This window comes from Triticum aestivum, chromosome 7B, assembly GCF_018294505.1.
Source record: "Triticum aestivum cultivar Chinese Spring chromosome 7B, IWGSC CS RefSeq v2.1, whole genome shotgun sequence".
NCBI classification, from domain to species: domain Eukaryota; kingdom Viridiplantae; phylum Streptophyta; class Magnoliopsida; order Poales; family Poaceae; genus Triticum; species Triticum aestivum.
The window spans coordinates 132,592,367-132,609,337 of NC_057813.1; the positions used below are offsets into that span (position 1 = coordinate 132,592,367).

Below are 16,971 nucleotides of genomic sequence, written 5' to 3' on the forward strand. Positions count from 1 at the left end.
GGATCCGTGTTTTTATTGTTTTCAAAGTTTCTACAAGCCCTTTTTTGCATTTATTTCTTCGGGGCGTCTATTTGCTTGCATATCACGGTCACTCGAGCTATGATCACGGCGGGTAGCCAGTGGATGCACGAGGAAAAATTTCAGCATCCCCAAAAAAATATAATGTAATTTTATTCTTCTGTGAGGATGTGTTTGTAAGACAATAATTAATATATGACCTTAGACCTTTTAAAAAAAGACATGTGAAATAAAAAATTTGGGCTCGTTTGTACAAAATGGCATAGATCAAGAAATACGGGAGCAGCCTTATGAACGATATTGACGAAGTCATCCCATGTGCTTTGTAGTAGTCGATGAAAACATCATCTCTTACTGAACAAAACATCATTAAAAACCTGAAATAAATCTAAAAACTGCGAGCAAGCGTTTAAAGTCCAGGACTTGAATCCTAATAGAATAATTTTCACCATAAAAAGCTAAAAGTCGGAGCTGCATTTAGTTTGCAAGGTCTTTTGTTAAATTGGATTTCAGCTGATCAAAGATGCCTAAAACACAGCTAGGAAGAAATTGAGCAAGATGGACAAGTGACACCTATCCCCGCCACGTTGCAACTTCCGCGCAATGGATGGGCTTGAAGCAGAGTCCACAATGTGCTCGATACCGGTCCCACCTATTACCTATAGCGTCGTACATGGATGGGCTTGAAGCACCCCGGGACCTATGGCGGAATTGTCCCATCTCACAACACGCGAGCCAATGAATAAATCCGTTTCCTAACGATCTGAGTCAAGTGAACGTGGTTGGATGGTTAGGAGGACTATGGTTTCCTTAGTCTACCAGGGTTAAAGTTCTAGACTTGACACTTATGCTCGCATTTTTTTGGATTTATTTCAGGCCTTCCGGCGATGTGCGTTGTATGTGGCGATTTCGTTTAATTTTCTTCCGTTGCACTTGAAAAGAGAAACTATCCATAATTAAAACATTGAAAGGCTGAATAGCATCCAATAGTTATGCATATTATTTTTCTAAATAGGCCATCTAGAAAAACAATGCATAGAATTTTGGAAGTCTGAACTTCATGTGCAGAGGTCACAAGAGAAGGACTGGAATATCTAGCGAACATCAGATTTTGGACAAATTAAACCCTATAAAAAAATTATGTTTGTCGAGGATGACAAGTTTCGTTGGCGAGTGAGCATGGTAAATCCGCCACACTTCATTTTTTGCCAGAAAACTGACGTGCTTGCAAACTAAATTTATCATCCTCACGTCAACATAAATTGTCATGGAAAACGTTCGATTTTCCATGTCTAAATTTTTTAGCATTTTCAAAAGAAATAGGTCAAATGAAGATATTCAGCCTTGCTCCATTTCTTTTTCAGAAGTTAAACATTGTAGAGTTTGACCTAGTTTATTGAGAAAAATATCAACACCAATAACATCAGATAAAAATAATATAGAAGTATGTCTCATGACATATCCAATGATTATACATTTGGTATCATAGATGTAGATAATTTTCTCTATATACTTGATCAAAGTTTATGAAAGTTTATACGAGCCATATTATGGAATGAAGGCAGTAGTAACGCAAGTTCCTTCTTCTTCTTCTTCTTTTTTTTTTTTGAGGGAAGTAACTAGTAAGTTAATTGTTAAGAGCACCAGCCAAGAAAGGATCGACCGTTGCCTTTGTAAGGAAACTCACGCATTTTAATTTCTCTGCATTTCATTTCATGTTACAGTGTAGCATTGTTATATATAATATACACATATCGATCCCTAGGCTCTGCCTGGATGGGGACAACCTTTACCTTACGCCCTCTCCAGCGACCCCAGTCCAGCCTGATGTGAGCAAAAATAACATACAAAAGGCGCAGATTGATCGACTATTCTAACAAAACCAAAGAAAAAATAGAAAGAAAACAATGTGCCGCTTCCCAGTTGCTATCACCCCATCTTGCACTCGAATAGGCAAATAATAGTAGGCATCAAGTGGCGACGATTCAAGGTGACCATTGGTCGGGGACAGTCAGGAAGTACTTTGACATGGCCTTCCTGAACCTCTTCTTGTACTGGTCTGGAGAAATGATCGTGGGCATCCCCTCCTTGGAGCCCCCTAGAATCCCCGACGCCTTCACCCAGGTCTCCAGCTGTTTGTCCCACGTGTACTGGCGGAGATAGTCAATGATCCCCATCACCAGCTCTTTCTTCTCCTCGTCGATGCCAACCAAGAGGGAGTAGTCCATCACACCCACCGACTGCAAACAAGGAAACAGGCAGCACCAATGAGAATAGATCGTGCATGCCAAAGAGCAACTGGAGACATACAATATTCACTTCATATGCTACACCTCAACAATACTAATCATTCAAGATCGATTTTGTCAAACAGATACGGAAAATATACTAACGATGCTAAGCCAAGCCCAGGGTGGCCGTTGACTTGACCAAGCCAGATCCGAATAGCCAAATGAACTAATAACTCGACTGATAGTTGCCATGTTGACCAACCAAAATCATCCACCAGCCTGGCGACAATGTTTCAACTTTTGGAAAAAGAAAACACGTCATGTGTGGCTGCAAGTTCGATAATTTGCTCTAAAGAACCACATGTTGCGGCTCATCAAAGGGTTGTTCACCTTCACATCAATCCTTTAGCTTCTCACCAATATTGTTTTATAAGTTTATCTTTATAACCACTTTGGATGTCAGCAATATGAAGGTAGGAAGCATTTAACACATTTAAGGAAACTTCTACTGTTTCAGTAAAAGAAACAAGGGGCCCGTGTGCTGTCCACCTAGAAACATGCAAAATTAAGTCATGTCATGGATTAGAATCAGATGGGGATCTGGACCAGAGTAGCAAGACCATGCTGTGACCGCAGGCGCACCAGTGGCAGAAAGGGGAACCAGGACTGTGTTGATATATTTCTTATAGCTTCCTTATAATCCACAGAAATAAAACTACAGCCCCTTAAATGGTTAACCCTCAAGAAACCCATCTCCAATATCAAGTAAACAGATCATCTTATTCTAGTTAGGCCCCCGTGGCTGCACCAAAAGTTGAGCTACAGGCTCCAAGATTTATAGCTATTTCAGCATTATTATTTCAGAAAACAATATTTCAAAGTACTAAGTGTGAAAAGTGTAAACATGTGCATAACTATTTAACCCATCTAGCTTTCACTGGAACAGTATATAAATTGGTTGAAATCGAGCAGCTTTCAAGATCTTGTCATCTTGGTATCCGAGGCCTTCTAGACATACTAGGTCGGTGCACCCTAGAATATATTACAAGCATGTAAACAACAGACATACACAACACAGTGAGTAAAGTCACTTACTGCCAGAAAAGAAGTATCATTCCAGACAGCTCGTTCCAGCCTTCTTTTTGCTTTGCTTCCAAGAAAAATGGGTTTTGTATGAAGTGTCTCTAATAGATTGAGATCTAAGAGAACCTTGTTGTTTCCTGATGTATCAGGGTTGTAACGGGAACGCAGGGATCCTTTCAGGTCATATATTCTTGATACCTTCCTCTTGAAAAATATGTTTTCCATGACCATTAATTCCATCTTCAGTTCCTTTCCATCTTTCATGTTCTTGGCAACGACCTAGTGCACAGATGGGTCGCAGTTAAGTTTAAAAATAATTTAATCTTACAAGACCCTAGAAACACATGAGAATAAACTTAAAGCGGTACAAACCTGGTAAAGACCAAGAACTTTAGCAAGGCAAATTGGGCTTCCAGAGGATACAGACTCTGTTATATATTTGAAGTACTCAGTTGCGTAGTCCTCAAATGAATCTAATTCCGTCCGTGTCACTTGCTTTATGACAAATCTGTCATCCAGTGTCTTGGCAAAGTATACATTACTCTTGCCACCTTGAGCACTCCATCTCTTGCACCGGCTCAAAGAACGAATGTAATCCAGTTCATCTGCACAACACTTTTTTCTGATTGAATCAAACTGCTTTGCAAAATAACATATGACAGAAAATTTTGCCTTATCCACAGAACATGAGTCTTCATCCTCAAAAGAAACCGTCAAATGAGTATCCTTGGAATTCATTTGAGATACATCTGACCAGCTTCTAGAAGTAGAATTCTGATCCAGAGAGTTCAAAACACTAGGTCTGTCCAATTCATTATGCAGATTCAGCACTGGCAACATGAAACTACGATATCCTGGAACAGTCATGGCATGGGCTATCATACTGGATGGCTCATCATCATACACTGGAACAACAACATCTGAAACACTTTGTGATAGAAGGAAACGACCCTCACCATCAACCATACCAGGAAGTGACAGCTTATTTGTGAAGGTCGGGGACAAACCCCTGCCTGTTCTCTCAAGCGCCCTAGGAGGCCTTTGGGAATAAGCTCTTCTTATGCTTACATTTGAATCGTCGACAGGTGATAACCCATTTCTGAAATTGATTCCAGAATCAAATGATTTAATTCTAATTGGAGCCATAACATTCTGGTATGAGGAGCCATTCATCAGAGCAGTAGGTGCGACTAGAAGTGTCTCAACGCCAGAGCCAGTCCATGCCAAGTCAATTCTATCAGAAAGATTTGATGGAGAAGACTCTGACTTCTCCAATGTCTTCTCAAGCTTAAGTTCATCAGCCACCACCCCATTGCTCTGTACTTCACATGGGTGCGGGACAATGTGGAGACCAGCAGAACTAGCAGAGCCTTCAACAGACTGGTGGTATACTTCATCTATGTTGGTCAACCCAGAATGTGACACAGTTGTGTCACCATGTTCTCTTCTGAGCAATGGCTTCCCACTATCCATGATAAAAGAACTTGACTGAGAATATTCTAGTGACTTCTCCATATTCTCCTGTGTGCTGGAAATCTCAGCCTTTGAATCCTCTAACACGCTTTCAGGAAACTTCTTAGGACATTGTGGATCAGTTGCCGCAGTACAGTTTTTCTTGGTGAGTGAGTGCATCATGTGCAGACGGCGATCCCATACATGTGCATCAAGTACAAGCTCTCGCCTCAGGCGGTTGAGCTCTAGAACATCTACAGGTTCTCCAATTGTTTGTAAGTTCTGTATGCTACCAAACCCCGACAAAACCTGAAAAATGGTGTGCACATATGAAAAAAAAAATCAACCCACCAGCACAGTATGTAGCCTACCACATACTTTAACAGCAGAATAAAACCATGTAACAGTTTAACTTACGTCATATTTCTTCCACTCAACTTTAATCAGATCTTTCAGATCAACAACATGTTTATACAAGCCCGCCTTCATGCTCACATCTTCTTGGGCTGAAACTGTCTTTTCAATGCAGTCAAGATTGTCAAAAATCACCCTGTAAAAGTTATCCTTCCTATTGGCTACCTGCAAGACAAGTCAACCATTTAAATAGGGCAATAAATTACACAGAAATATGTCAAAGGGGGCATTCCCAACACCCAGCTTAAATTTGCTCCATAAAGCTAGCTTTAGGGCCAAATGGTGGAGAAGCCCACAAAACTAGCTTCTCAGAGTGCATTAGCTTATAACGGAAGTCGGCTAGAGAGAGGTGGGAGATAGGATGGTGAAAGGCTAAGAAGCAACTCCACCACAACTTATAAGCTTCAGCTTATTAAAAAGCTGGGTGATTTACTCAGCTTCAACTTCAAGCTAGGCCAAATAGGCCGTAAATAAACAAACTTATATTCAAATGAACATACATCACCAGCCTCCTCAATGAGCCAATCTTGTGCTACTGGATAAGCAAAGTCTAATACTGAGGGTGGCAAGTTGACAGATAGGATGTCCACAGGAGAATAACGGAAGACAGCAACCATGCTTCCGAACCTGTTCATGGAGAATGGCAACAGTTACATTGACCTTAAATTTGAGAAGGTTGAATACAAGAATCCACCACATACCCATAAAAACGAAGACAGTCCCTCTGGAGGGAATGTCCACAGCAGGCAACTCGATTGGCTGTTGTGTGATTCGAAAAGCTAAGTTCAAGAAACTTCCCAAAAGAAAGTCCACATGCTGCATCAGACATCACTACTCTGTGTGTTGCCGGAGGGTTTCCATTTTTTTGTTTGCAACGGAGGCACCTGTGCCACATCCATATCTTCCCATCATTCCGTCCAGGTAACGGCTTTACAGATTCAAGATTTCTAACACCTATTGAAAGACTGCCTTGTTGATGAGTATAACATTGGACATGAGATTCTGCAGGTTCTTTGCAAGATTCACAGCACGAAGTCTGCAGCAACGATGGAACACATTAATAAGGTAGTAGTAGCCTACTAGGTATCTGCTTGCAACCAAACAGGAAAATGGATGACAATACAGTACCTGACAAAATAAATCTTCACGAAAATACCTCCCAAGTGGCTTATCAAAATTACCGTAGAACTTTATACGAAAGAGCTGAGATTGCTTGCATACAATTCTTTTCTGAGGGCATGCAACGGACAAGGAAACCAAAATGCTCTGTGCATTCTCGGATGTTGAGAAATACTCGGTGGGGTTCTCGTTATGATCAGGTACGGTTACTCCTGCATGTTCTTCGTCTGATGTATGATGGCAACCATTGTCCAGCTCACTTTCAACTCTATAAATCCCACCAACCATCTCATCTCGATGAACGTCATCAGGGTATTGCAAATCTGTTGGTGTCCCTTTTCCAACTAGAGGTGATTCACAATCATTATCGATAAACAATGTTGGGGGATGAGAAAACTTGTCATCAGTTCCAGGAATGTATTCTTCCTGACCAAAGTTAGGTTTCAAAAGGGATTGGTCGATAGTTAACACTTTTGAAGAACCATCAAGGAAATTTAGAGGCACAATGCAGCCCTTTTCTGAAGTTCTGTCACCAATGATTTGAAGGTCATTCAAATTCTGCCGAGAATTACTTGAGGAAATATCTCCACCATTCATATGCTTCTCAAGTGGACGAGTTGGAAGATCCGAAGGGGTCTTTGGTAGTGTTGCACCCTCATCTGCAAGATATGAAGTCTCCAGTGATAGTTGATATGCTGCAAATACAGCAAATTGCAGAGCAAGTTTGACCTTCCTTAACTCTTCATAGGATGTGCCCCTTAGGAGGACCTAGGAAAAAAATCGTTGGTTGTATTAGATATGTCTTGCACAATTAAACTGCCACAATAGATAGGCACAGAGCGGAGCTCAAGATTGCCATCCTCAGCAGAGAGTAAAATAATGCCAAAAAATAGTATTGAAGAATACGTGTATAAAATTAGGACCAAAGTAACAATATGATGATAATTGACCCTTCATTTTTTTTATGAAATTGAGCAAGATCGTTAAAGGTAGCAAACAGTTCTATTTGCATTACCGTGCAGCCCAAGCGTCTTGGACAACCATCAAAGAACATCAGTGTCTTGATAGATTTTCTGTTAGAGTCCTTCGGGGCTAAAGATTCTGCAACTCTTTCAATCCAGAAAGCTTGGCATTGTCCAAGTCTTGCTGAAGTGACATTGTCAATGGATGAAGCAATTTTAGCACCTGTGCAGCGTGATATCCGTTCTAGAAGTGATCTCTTGACATTCAGTACTAAAGATATATCTTTTGCAAGAAGCTGTTGAGCATACATCGGCACACTCTTTTCAACCAACAAGACATGAGGCCGTTGGGCCTCTATCTTTGCAACAGCATTCTTAAGATATTCCTTTTCCTGTACACATCACACTTTTAATGTCAACTACGGGCATACTGAGAGCTATTAGGATAAATACATTTCAGCTGACAAAGAATGGAGGCATTACCTGTTCAAGAATGCTGTTTATCGATGCTAGTTTGTTTGTAACCTTTTGATGTTCCAGTGCTCCTCCCAAAAGAAGAATTCTAGGATTCTCATGCTTTGACACCATTCGTTTATGTTTTACATTCTTAGAACAAACAACGCCTTTAATGAAAGTACTGCAAATAAACAGGTGAATAATCATTTAGCTCCAAAAATACCATGAAAAAATATCATATAATCACTCAACACAGCTGAATCATTATAGCTTTATAGGGCATACCTATCGTTGGGAGTCCCTGATGCTACACATTTAACTTTGACATAGTTGGTGGGATCCATGCTACCACCTTTGCTTGTATCTGGCTGCACAAAGGTAGCTGCCTGCCATGCTAATAAGGATACTATGTCCGACCATCCATCCACGAGGTCAACTCCATGACCTTGGAGCAATTGGGACACAAGAGCCCTGAAATGCCCATGTAAAGCATTCCTTAAGAACTCTTTATGAGCTATATTCTGTTTTCCTTTGGTCCCTGGTAAATCCTCACTACCACCATACTCATGGTTAACACGTTCAAAGGTCTTCCCATCACCAATAGCACTGTCATCATCATCGTCATCGTATTGAAAGAAACTGTTTTCGGAGTCATCACCCTCATCTTGAGGCGGCGGAGGATGCCATATGAGTCCATTATTACTCTCAAAATCAATTGGCTGTATAATATTGTCATGATGTTCATCATCGCAATTGGGTGAACCCATCAAATAATCACCATCATCGTAGCCATGGCCAGAATTCAATGAGTATATAGGAGAATTTTGGCTGGCATCACCATTTATCCCGGAGGGAGGACTTGTGCCTACTTGTCCCGATCGTTTCATAGGACTATATAACGGGCTCGAATTTCCCAACCTGAATGTGTACAGCCTACTAATACTTGTGCTCATGGAATCCGTATCAGAAGTATCTTGAGAAAACTCACTGCCCGGGGAGAAATACCGGTCTCGGTCAGAGTCCTCACCGTCTTCATAACCAATACTCCTACATCCAACAAATTTTATTCAGTCAACATATCAAGTTATGCCCTCCAAGGAATGTAAGGAAGTCAAATACTCACCCTGGCGTTGAGCATCGGAGAGGACCAGGTGAGGAGAAACGCCGCCACCCAGCAGACCTCGACGAAGACGGTGTGGGGACACGCTCCGGTGGGGACATCGTAGCCCCATCCAACCCGTCACCGCGCTGCTCCACAGCAGCACCTCGGCCACCGTTAATAGGCCGGACGCCGAGGTCGGAGCGGTCGCCGCCGCCGCAGTCCGTCATCGCAAGGTCGGTAACCCAAGAATCGGACTTCCGCGCGACGGGAACTCCCATAAAAGCACCAAAAACCACAAAAACCAACTGCCGAGGAGGCCCAAACCTAGCAACTTCTTGATTTCTCAGTAGACCCTGTACCAAATTACACACCACAAATCACGGGAAAACAAGCACGCCAAAACGAAGAGCCACAAACTGTTAGAGGGGAGCTAAAAGGGACCCCGCAAAGCGCCTAATCCTAGCGTTTCTTGGGATCTGCACATCCAAGGCATTTCCTCGAACATGTAGCGGGCAGGAGGGCAGCAGCATCGCTCGAGGCTCCACAGTCCAGTGCCTGCTGCGGGAGGGAGGCGTCGGCGGCGGAGTCGAAGGGCGAGCGGAGTCCGGGGTAGGGGGAGGCGGAGGAGGATGGGGAGGAGGCGAAGGTGCCCATGGAGGGGAAGCTTTTGCGTGTGAGGGGAATGGGGGAAGATATAGAGTAGAGAAAAAGGTAAGCGCGGTAGGAGAAAGGAGGAAAAAAAAGAAAGAGTTCGGTGGGTGCCGTTGGTTTTGGTTTTATTGTTTTTCCTGCCTTTTAATTCGCTTATCTTCTTTCCTTTTTGCCTTTCTTTTGACTTCTGTCTTTTTTTATAGTAGGAAAGAAATCAGGACCTGTATTTCTTGATAGGAAAAAAATCTGAGAAAAAATATATTGCGTTTCTTTCCTTTTATGAATTATATGATGGAGCTTTTTTTTAGGGGTGTGGTGAAGCAAAATCCGGATTGTGGATTTGAGTTGCCTTTTCTCTATGTTCAAAAGTTATTTTCTTCCATTTGACAAAAGGTGTTCCCTATTGAGACTTTGCAACATGTGCGTTGTGCTCTGTTTTGATTGCACGAGGTCTTTGATGTCATTTTCGTGTAGAGAAACCTTGAGCGCCATTTCACCTCATATTTCGTGATTTTGTCAAATAGGGACATGTTGTCCCCCAAAGACCAAACGGAGAATATACTAAAATCGTCACAATTTTAATAAAATATATTTTCCACAAAATAATCAAGAAAATATATGAAATTGCATCACAAGTTGTAGAAAAAATTGTGGTACTCGCTAATTCCAATCACACCCGCGTTCTTAAGTCCTAGTCGTCACCAATTTATCATAGTAAGGTCCATTTTGTAACCTTAAAATTGTTATTAAATGTAAAAAAAATGTTTACTATAAGCCTCACCCATCTAGAGCATCCTTACAATCACTACCCGTTACAGTTCATTCTCATGTATCTTTTTGGTCTCATGGCTTGTCAAAAGCATAATGTGGAGGTTTGTTTTCGGTGGATTTGTCTTTCATGAATCTGCTCGAATCTAGTCGTCGTTCGTCTACATTCGTGTGTTTTCAGGTTGATCTTTCTGACTACGCTACTCTTCATCGGCGGCGGTTGATGTTCTGTTGCGCTGGTCCAATGGAGTCTTAGCACGACGACTTCCTGACTGTCTATTACAATAAGTTTTACCCGGCTCCCGCGAGGGAGGGGCAATGACGGTGGCGCGCCTTCGGCTCGTTTCAGTATTTGTAGTCGCCGCTAGGTGGTCTACGAATCTGGATGTAATTTTCACTATTTATTGTGTTAGTTGTACTGTCATAATTGAAGATGTATAGATCAGAAGTTTTCTCGCAAAAAAGAACATCGGCAGAAATAAATATGATATTGTAGTTCATATTTCTCTTTTTCACTTGGATATATTCTCTTAAGGAGAAGAGCGAGGCACATGCAATCTTGCTTTTTTGCAAGAAGATCTCAACGTCAACTTGTTACAAGGAGCGGCAAGAAACCGAGTTCAAAGACATTAGTGTACAAGAATTTCTTGAGAAAAAAGGGGTCAAGCAGTACGCTGCTCCCGAGCTCAAATACACCTTCATGAATAGTAAAAACCAAAAGAAAGTAAATCAACTCAAAGAATCTGCTTTTTTATAACAAACATTGTTGAATGTTCTACATACATGCAATTTTTTCGTGGAGATATAACGTTCCCAATGCTTTGGGTGAAAAACAAAATCAATGCTCCCAAAAAAAAGACTCTCTTTTCATGCATTTTGAAGTGTTGATTTTGTTATTTTTACACCCATCTTTTCTTAAGTTTAAACTTAACATTCTTAGATATTTTGTTTGAATTTCAGTTTAACTTGCCTACGGATCACTAATAATTGCAAATATGTGCAAACCTCCTTGTTTTGTAAGGTTATTGCAGATATGTACGTCAAAAGGAGGAAATGAAGACATATCTAGAGTGTAGTCACAAAGGGATCATTTCTATATAAAGATGGTCACTAACCTTAATGAGTGATCATTGATTAAGGGCTCGTTCCCCGGGAACGAGCGTCCGATCCACCGCTGGCCAAGCCAGGCCCGGTGGGGGGATAACCCCGGAGCGCTGCAGCGGCATGTCCCCATGGCAGCGCAGGCCGCCGACCTTTGCCTTCGCATGGCTCGACGGGAGAGACCTCGCTCTTAACCTGTTGTGATGTGCCACCCGACTGGCCCCTTTTTCACCGCACACTCAACACCTATTTCGGTACATGTCGTGGTGATAAAAAAACAGCCACCCTAAGCGGTGGTGACATGACAAGCGTCTGTTCTCGATGCCAAGAGAAGAGGACACATGCCCCTGCATTTAATGCAATAGGCGCATGATGGATGCTACACAATGTACATGCATGCCATCTGTAGCTATTGTGGTGAGTGGTGACCCCTTACACTATAAAAGTAGGATCAAGCTACCAACCACAGGGATGACTTTTGGTCAGTTAGAAACACTAGCTTAGAGGTTGCTTTTCCCTTCCCGGGAACAAGCAACACCACTCCACTCCTTGTAAAACTTCATCCACCAAAGAACAACCAAAAAGAGGAGTAGGGTATTACGCACAATGCGACCTGGACCTGGATAAATCATCGTGTTTGTGATCACCCATCGTCGAGGTAGAATTCGAGCTCGTCACGCCACCTCTGAACCAACTAAAAGGGGCAGTCTCCTGCCCCTGGTGTCGCACATGTCTCCGGACGCTTAGCTTCAACATCTGGCGCCCCAAGGGGCGTGCACTCGGATATGGTTGGACTTCATTGTCATCATCACCTTCATCAACCTCGAGCTCAGATGATGGCGAACGCGCGCTCGGATGTCTCCACTATAGAGGCGTGGACAAAAGGGGCCAGCTCCTATTACTTCCTCAGGGTGATCTGCGCACAAACGCACCCCCACGCTGGACCGGAGAAAGCACGACGGCCTGCCACGCCCTCATGCAACCCACAAGATATCGCACACCCGAGTCACACAACGACTGGGATCTATTCCAAGAGTTGGATCTCCTCGTGCAAGAGCTGGGAGAACTACTCCAGCAGTACATCCGTCGTTTCGACCTAGTCCGGAGCGGGATTTGTGGCATCCGCGACACAGCCATCATCGTGACGTTCTACGCGAACGTTCGTGACGCCCGCTTTGTCGAGGAGCTCGCCGCGCACCTGGTGCACACTGTCACATAGCTTTACCAGCTAGCAAATAGATGCGCCTTGCCAGAAGAAGAACCCCACCTCGGCGGGGCACTAAAGGCGTGGCAAGGTCAAGGGTCGCACCGGACGACGGGCTCCCTAATGCATGGATCGGACGAATCACTCCAGGAGTATGCCCGTCATTTCAGCCAAGCGCGGTATGGCGTCCTGGACCCCCACCTCCTCCCCGCGTCACAGGCATCACCATGACATTCTATGCGAACGTCGGGGACGCCAACATGCGCCGGAAGCTCTGTTCTTGCCAGGAGGAAACCATTGCAGAGCTTTTTCAGCTCGTAGACAAATGCGCGCGAGAATAGGAGAAAGGATGAGCCACCACCAGCGACTACGAGGAAGGAGACGCCGAGACATCCTCGGGGGCTGGAGCCGCGTGCAAAGTCCAACGACCCCACCCTCGAAGGCACCCACTAGAAGTAAGCTTAAAAAGGAAATGACTTCCTGACCAAGCGACGGGTGATGACGCCGCTGCAGCTAGGCATCTTGAGGATGTTGTAGCCGTGGTGGGTCGCTGCCATGAACTTGGCGAGCGTGGGGTACCCTAGGATGGCATTGTATGAGAGACTGATGTGGGCCACATCAAAGTCGATCAGCTTAGTGTGGTAGTTGTCGCGGGTACCGAAGGTGACCGGAAGGCGCACCTGCCCCAAGGGAGTGGTCGATCCATCCGTCACTCCGGAGAAGGGCCTGGTGGGCATCAGCTGGTCATAGGGCACCTGGAGCATCTCGAAGGTCGTGATGGAGATCATGTTGAGGCCAGCCCACCATCGATGAGGGTCTTGGTGACCTAGACTTTGCTGATGGTGGGGGTGCACAACATGGGAGTGCGCCAGCAGTGGACGAGCACCTGAGGTGATCCTTGGAGTCGAAAGTGATGGCATACTGCGACCACTTAAGGGGTCTCACCTCTTCAAGCCTCGGGAAGGCGACATTCACCTCGCAAGAGAACTGCTTGAAGAAACGTCTGGACGGCGGAGCATGAGCTCCACCGAGGATGCAGGCTATCGCGCGAGGCTCCTGGTAGCCTCTAGCCCCCTCATCTTGCTGGTTGTTGTCGTTCCTCCTGGGGGCTGGTGGCAGCGGTGGAAGGGTTGCGTTGTCCCGGGGACACGCCTCGCGAGGCTGGTGATACGTCTCCAACGTATCTACTTTTCCAAACACTTTTGCCCTTGTTTTGGACTCTAACTTGCATGATTTGAATGAAACTAACCCGGACTGACGCTGTTTTCAGCAGAACTACCATGATGTTGTTTTATGTGTAGAAAAGAAAAGCTCTCGGAATGACCTGCAAATCCATGGAGGGACTTTTCAGAATTAATAAGAATTTTTGGCGAAAGAATCAAGGCCAGGGGGCCCAGGGCCTGTCCACAAGACAGGGCCCCCCCTAGGGCGCGCCCCCTATCTCGTGGGCCCCCCGGACCTCCTCCGACCTCAACTCCAACTCCATATATACCGTCTCGGGGAGAGAAAAATCAGAGAGAAAGTTTCATCGCGTTTTACGATATGGAGCCGCGCCAAGCCCTAATCTCTCTTGGGAGGGCTGATCTGGAGTCCGTTCGGGGCTCCGGAGAGGGGGATTCGTCGCTGTCGTCATCATCAACCATCCTCCATCACCAATTTCATGATGTTCACCGTCATGAGTGAGTAATTCCATCGTAGGCTTGCTAGACGGTGATGGGTTGGATGAGATTTACCATGTAATCAAGTTAGTTTTGTTAGGGTTTGATCCCTAGTATCCACTATGTTCTGAGATATAATGTTGCTATGACTTTGCTATGCTTAATGCTTGTCACTAGGGCCCGAGTGCCATGATTTCAAATCTGAACCTATTATGTTTTCATCAATATATGTGTGTTCTTGATCCTATCTTGCAAGTCTATAGTCACCTATTATGTGTTATAATCCGACAACCCCGAAGTGACAATAATCGGGATACTTCTCGGTGATGACCGTAGTTTGAGGAGTTCATGTATTCACTATGTGTTAATGCTTTGGTCCGGTTCTCTATTAAAAGGAGGCCTTAATATCCCTTAGTTTCCACTAGGACCCCGCTGCCACGGGAGGGTAGGACAAAAGATGTCATGCAAGTTCTTTTCCATAAGCACGTATGACTATTTACGGAATACATGCCTACGTTACATTGATGAATTGGAGCTAGTTCTATATCACTCTATGTTATAACTATTGCATGAGGAATCGCATCCGGCATAATTATCCATCACTGATCCATTGCCTACGAGCTTTTCATATATTGTTCTTCGCTTATTTACTTTTCCGTTGCTACTGTTACAACTACTACAAAAACCCAAAAACATTTATCTTTATTGTTGCTACTGTTACCATTACTATCATACCACTTTTGCTACTAAACACTTTGCTGCAGATACTAAGTTTTCCAGGTGTGGTTTAATTGACAACTCAACTGCTAATACTCAAGAATATTCTTTGGCTCCCCTTGTGTCGAATCAATAAATTTGGGTTGAATACTCTACCCTCGAAAGCTGTTGCGATCCCCTATACTTGTGGGTTATCAAGACTAATTTCTGGCGCCGTTGCCGGGGAGCATAGCTCTATTCTCTGAGTCACTTGGGATTTATATCTGTTGATCACTATGAAGAACTTGAAAGACGCTAAGACCAAGATTTTGCCCTCAACTACGAGGGGAGGTAAGGAACTGCCATCTAGCTCTGCACTAGATTCTCCTTCCGTTATTGATAGGCTTGCGACACCTAAACCTGCTACTGCTATGAATTCTGATATGTCGCATGTTATTGATGATGCCACTTCTGCTATGCATGATAAAACTACTTCTGTGCGTGATACTACTTTGCCATTAGGTGAATTTCTTGATGAACAACTTGCTAGAGTTAGGGGTAATGAAAATGTTGAAGAACCTATTATTGATGATAGTGATGATGAACGTTCCCTAATGATTATGTATTACCCGTTGTTCCGAAGGGTTATGTTATGAACAAAGAAGCTGCTGAAGCTATTCTTGCTTGCAATGATAGAAATAATCTTAAGAAATTATTAGCTAAATGGACACATCAGTCTCTTAATGCTAGAATGAAACCCGATCCTACTTTTGCTACTTCACCTATCTGTGTTACTGATAAGGATTATGAATTCTCTGTTGACCTTGATATTATCTCTTTAGTTGAATCTGATCCTTTTTATGGCCTTGAATCTGGAACTATTGTGGTACATCTTACCAAGTTGAATGACATAGCCACCCTATTTACTCATGATGAGAAGTCTCACTATTTATATATCCTTAAGATATTTCCATTCTCATTAAAGGGTGATGCTAAGTCTTGGTATAATTCTCTTGCTCCTGGTTGTGTGCGTAGTCCCTAGGATATGATTTATTACTTCTCTGCTAAATGTTTCCCTGCTCATAAGAAACAAGCTGCCTTGCGGGAAATATATAATTTTGTGCAAACCAAAGAAGAGAGTCTCCCACAAGCTTGGGGGAGGCTTCTCAGGTTGCTTTATGCTTTGCCTGATCATCCATCTTAAGAAAAATGAAATACTTGATATCTTTTATAATGGACTAACCGATGCTTCCAAGGACCACTTGGATAGTTGTGCTGGTTGTGTTTTCAGGGAAAGAACAGTCGACGAAGCTGAAATATTATTGAATAATATGTTGACTAATGAAAATAATTGGACTCTTCCCGAGCCAGTTCCTGAAGTAATTCCTGAACCAATTGAGCCAACTCTGAGCCTATTCCTAAACCCACTCCGAAGAAGAGAGGTGTTTTATTTCTCAGTCCTGAAGATATGCAAGAGGCAAAGAAATCAATGAAAGAAAAAGGTATTAAAGCTGAAGATGTTAAGAATTTACCACCTATTGAAGAAATACATGGTCTGAATATACCGCCTGAAGAACCACATTGTCTTGATAACCCGACACAGGTAGTGAAGGTAAATTCTCTCTATAGATACGATAAAGTTGAAATACCCTCTACTAAATTTCATAGCCCATGCTTAGATGAATTTGATGACTTTATGGCTAGACAAGAAAGTTTTAATGCTTATGTTGGTAGAGAGTTAAAGAATAATGCTTTCGAGATAGGACGCGTAGGTGATAATCTGGCTAGAGTTAAAGATGAACTTCACCGCGTTAGCAAATATGCTTCTATGGTTGCTACTCAAGCTGAGCAAGTACTCAAAGCTCAAAATGATTTGCTTGATGAGTTGAATAATAAAAATGACTTTGCCGTTAGAGTGGCTACTAGAACTGGTAGAATGACTCAGGAACCTTTGTATCCTGAAGGCCACCCTAAAAGAATTGAACAAGATTCTCAGAATAATAATCTAGATGTTCCTAGTTCTTCTAAGAAGAAGAAAAAGAAGAATGATAGGACT

General features: G+C 43.3%; 1 protein-coding gene across 1 annotated transcript; it reads right to left on the reverse strand.

Moving 5' to 3' along the window:
• Positions 1-1,688: 1,688 nt before the first annotated feature.
• On the reverse strand, positions 1,689-9,520 carry LOC123157132 (putative 1-phosphatidylinositol-3-phosphate 5-kinase FAB1C). Its single transcript, XM_044575378.1, has 11 exons — positions 8,859-9,520; positions 8,021-8,782; positions 7,763-7,916; positions 7,333-7,671; positions 6,327-7,085; positions 5,900-6,234; positions 5,699-5,825; positions 5,202-5,363; positions 3,705-5,093; positions 3,345-3,611; positions 1,689-2,258 (listed from the first exon to the last, which is right to left on the reverse strand). The coding sequence occupies exons 1-11, from the start codon at positions 9,113-9,115 to the stop codon at positions 2,004-2,006; spliced, it is 4,806 nt and encodes a 1,601-aa protein (XP_044431313.1). The 5' UTR covers positions 9,116-9,520; the 3' UTR covers positions 1,689-2,003.
• Between the last annotated feature and the right edge of the window lie 7,451 nt (positions 9,521-16,971).

Bases quoted from the DNA above. Each gene is read 5' to 3' on its own strand.
- LOC123157132 (XM_044575378.1), bottom strand. From the start codon at position 9,115: ATGGGAGTTCCCGTCGCGCGGAAGTCCGATTCTTGGGTTACCGACCTT. The intron at 8,783-8,858 runs GTGAGTATTTGA...TGTTGGATGTAG, and splicing joins CTCCGATGCTCAACGCCAGG to GAGTATTGGTTATGAAGACG. The intron at 2,259-3,344 runs GTAAGTGACTTT...CCTTGTTTGCAG, and splicing joins ATGATACTTCTTTTCTGGCA to TCGGTGGGTGTGATGGACTA.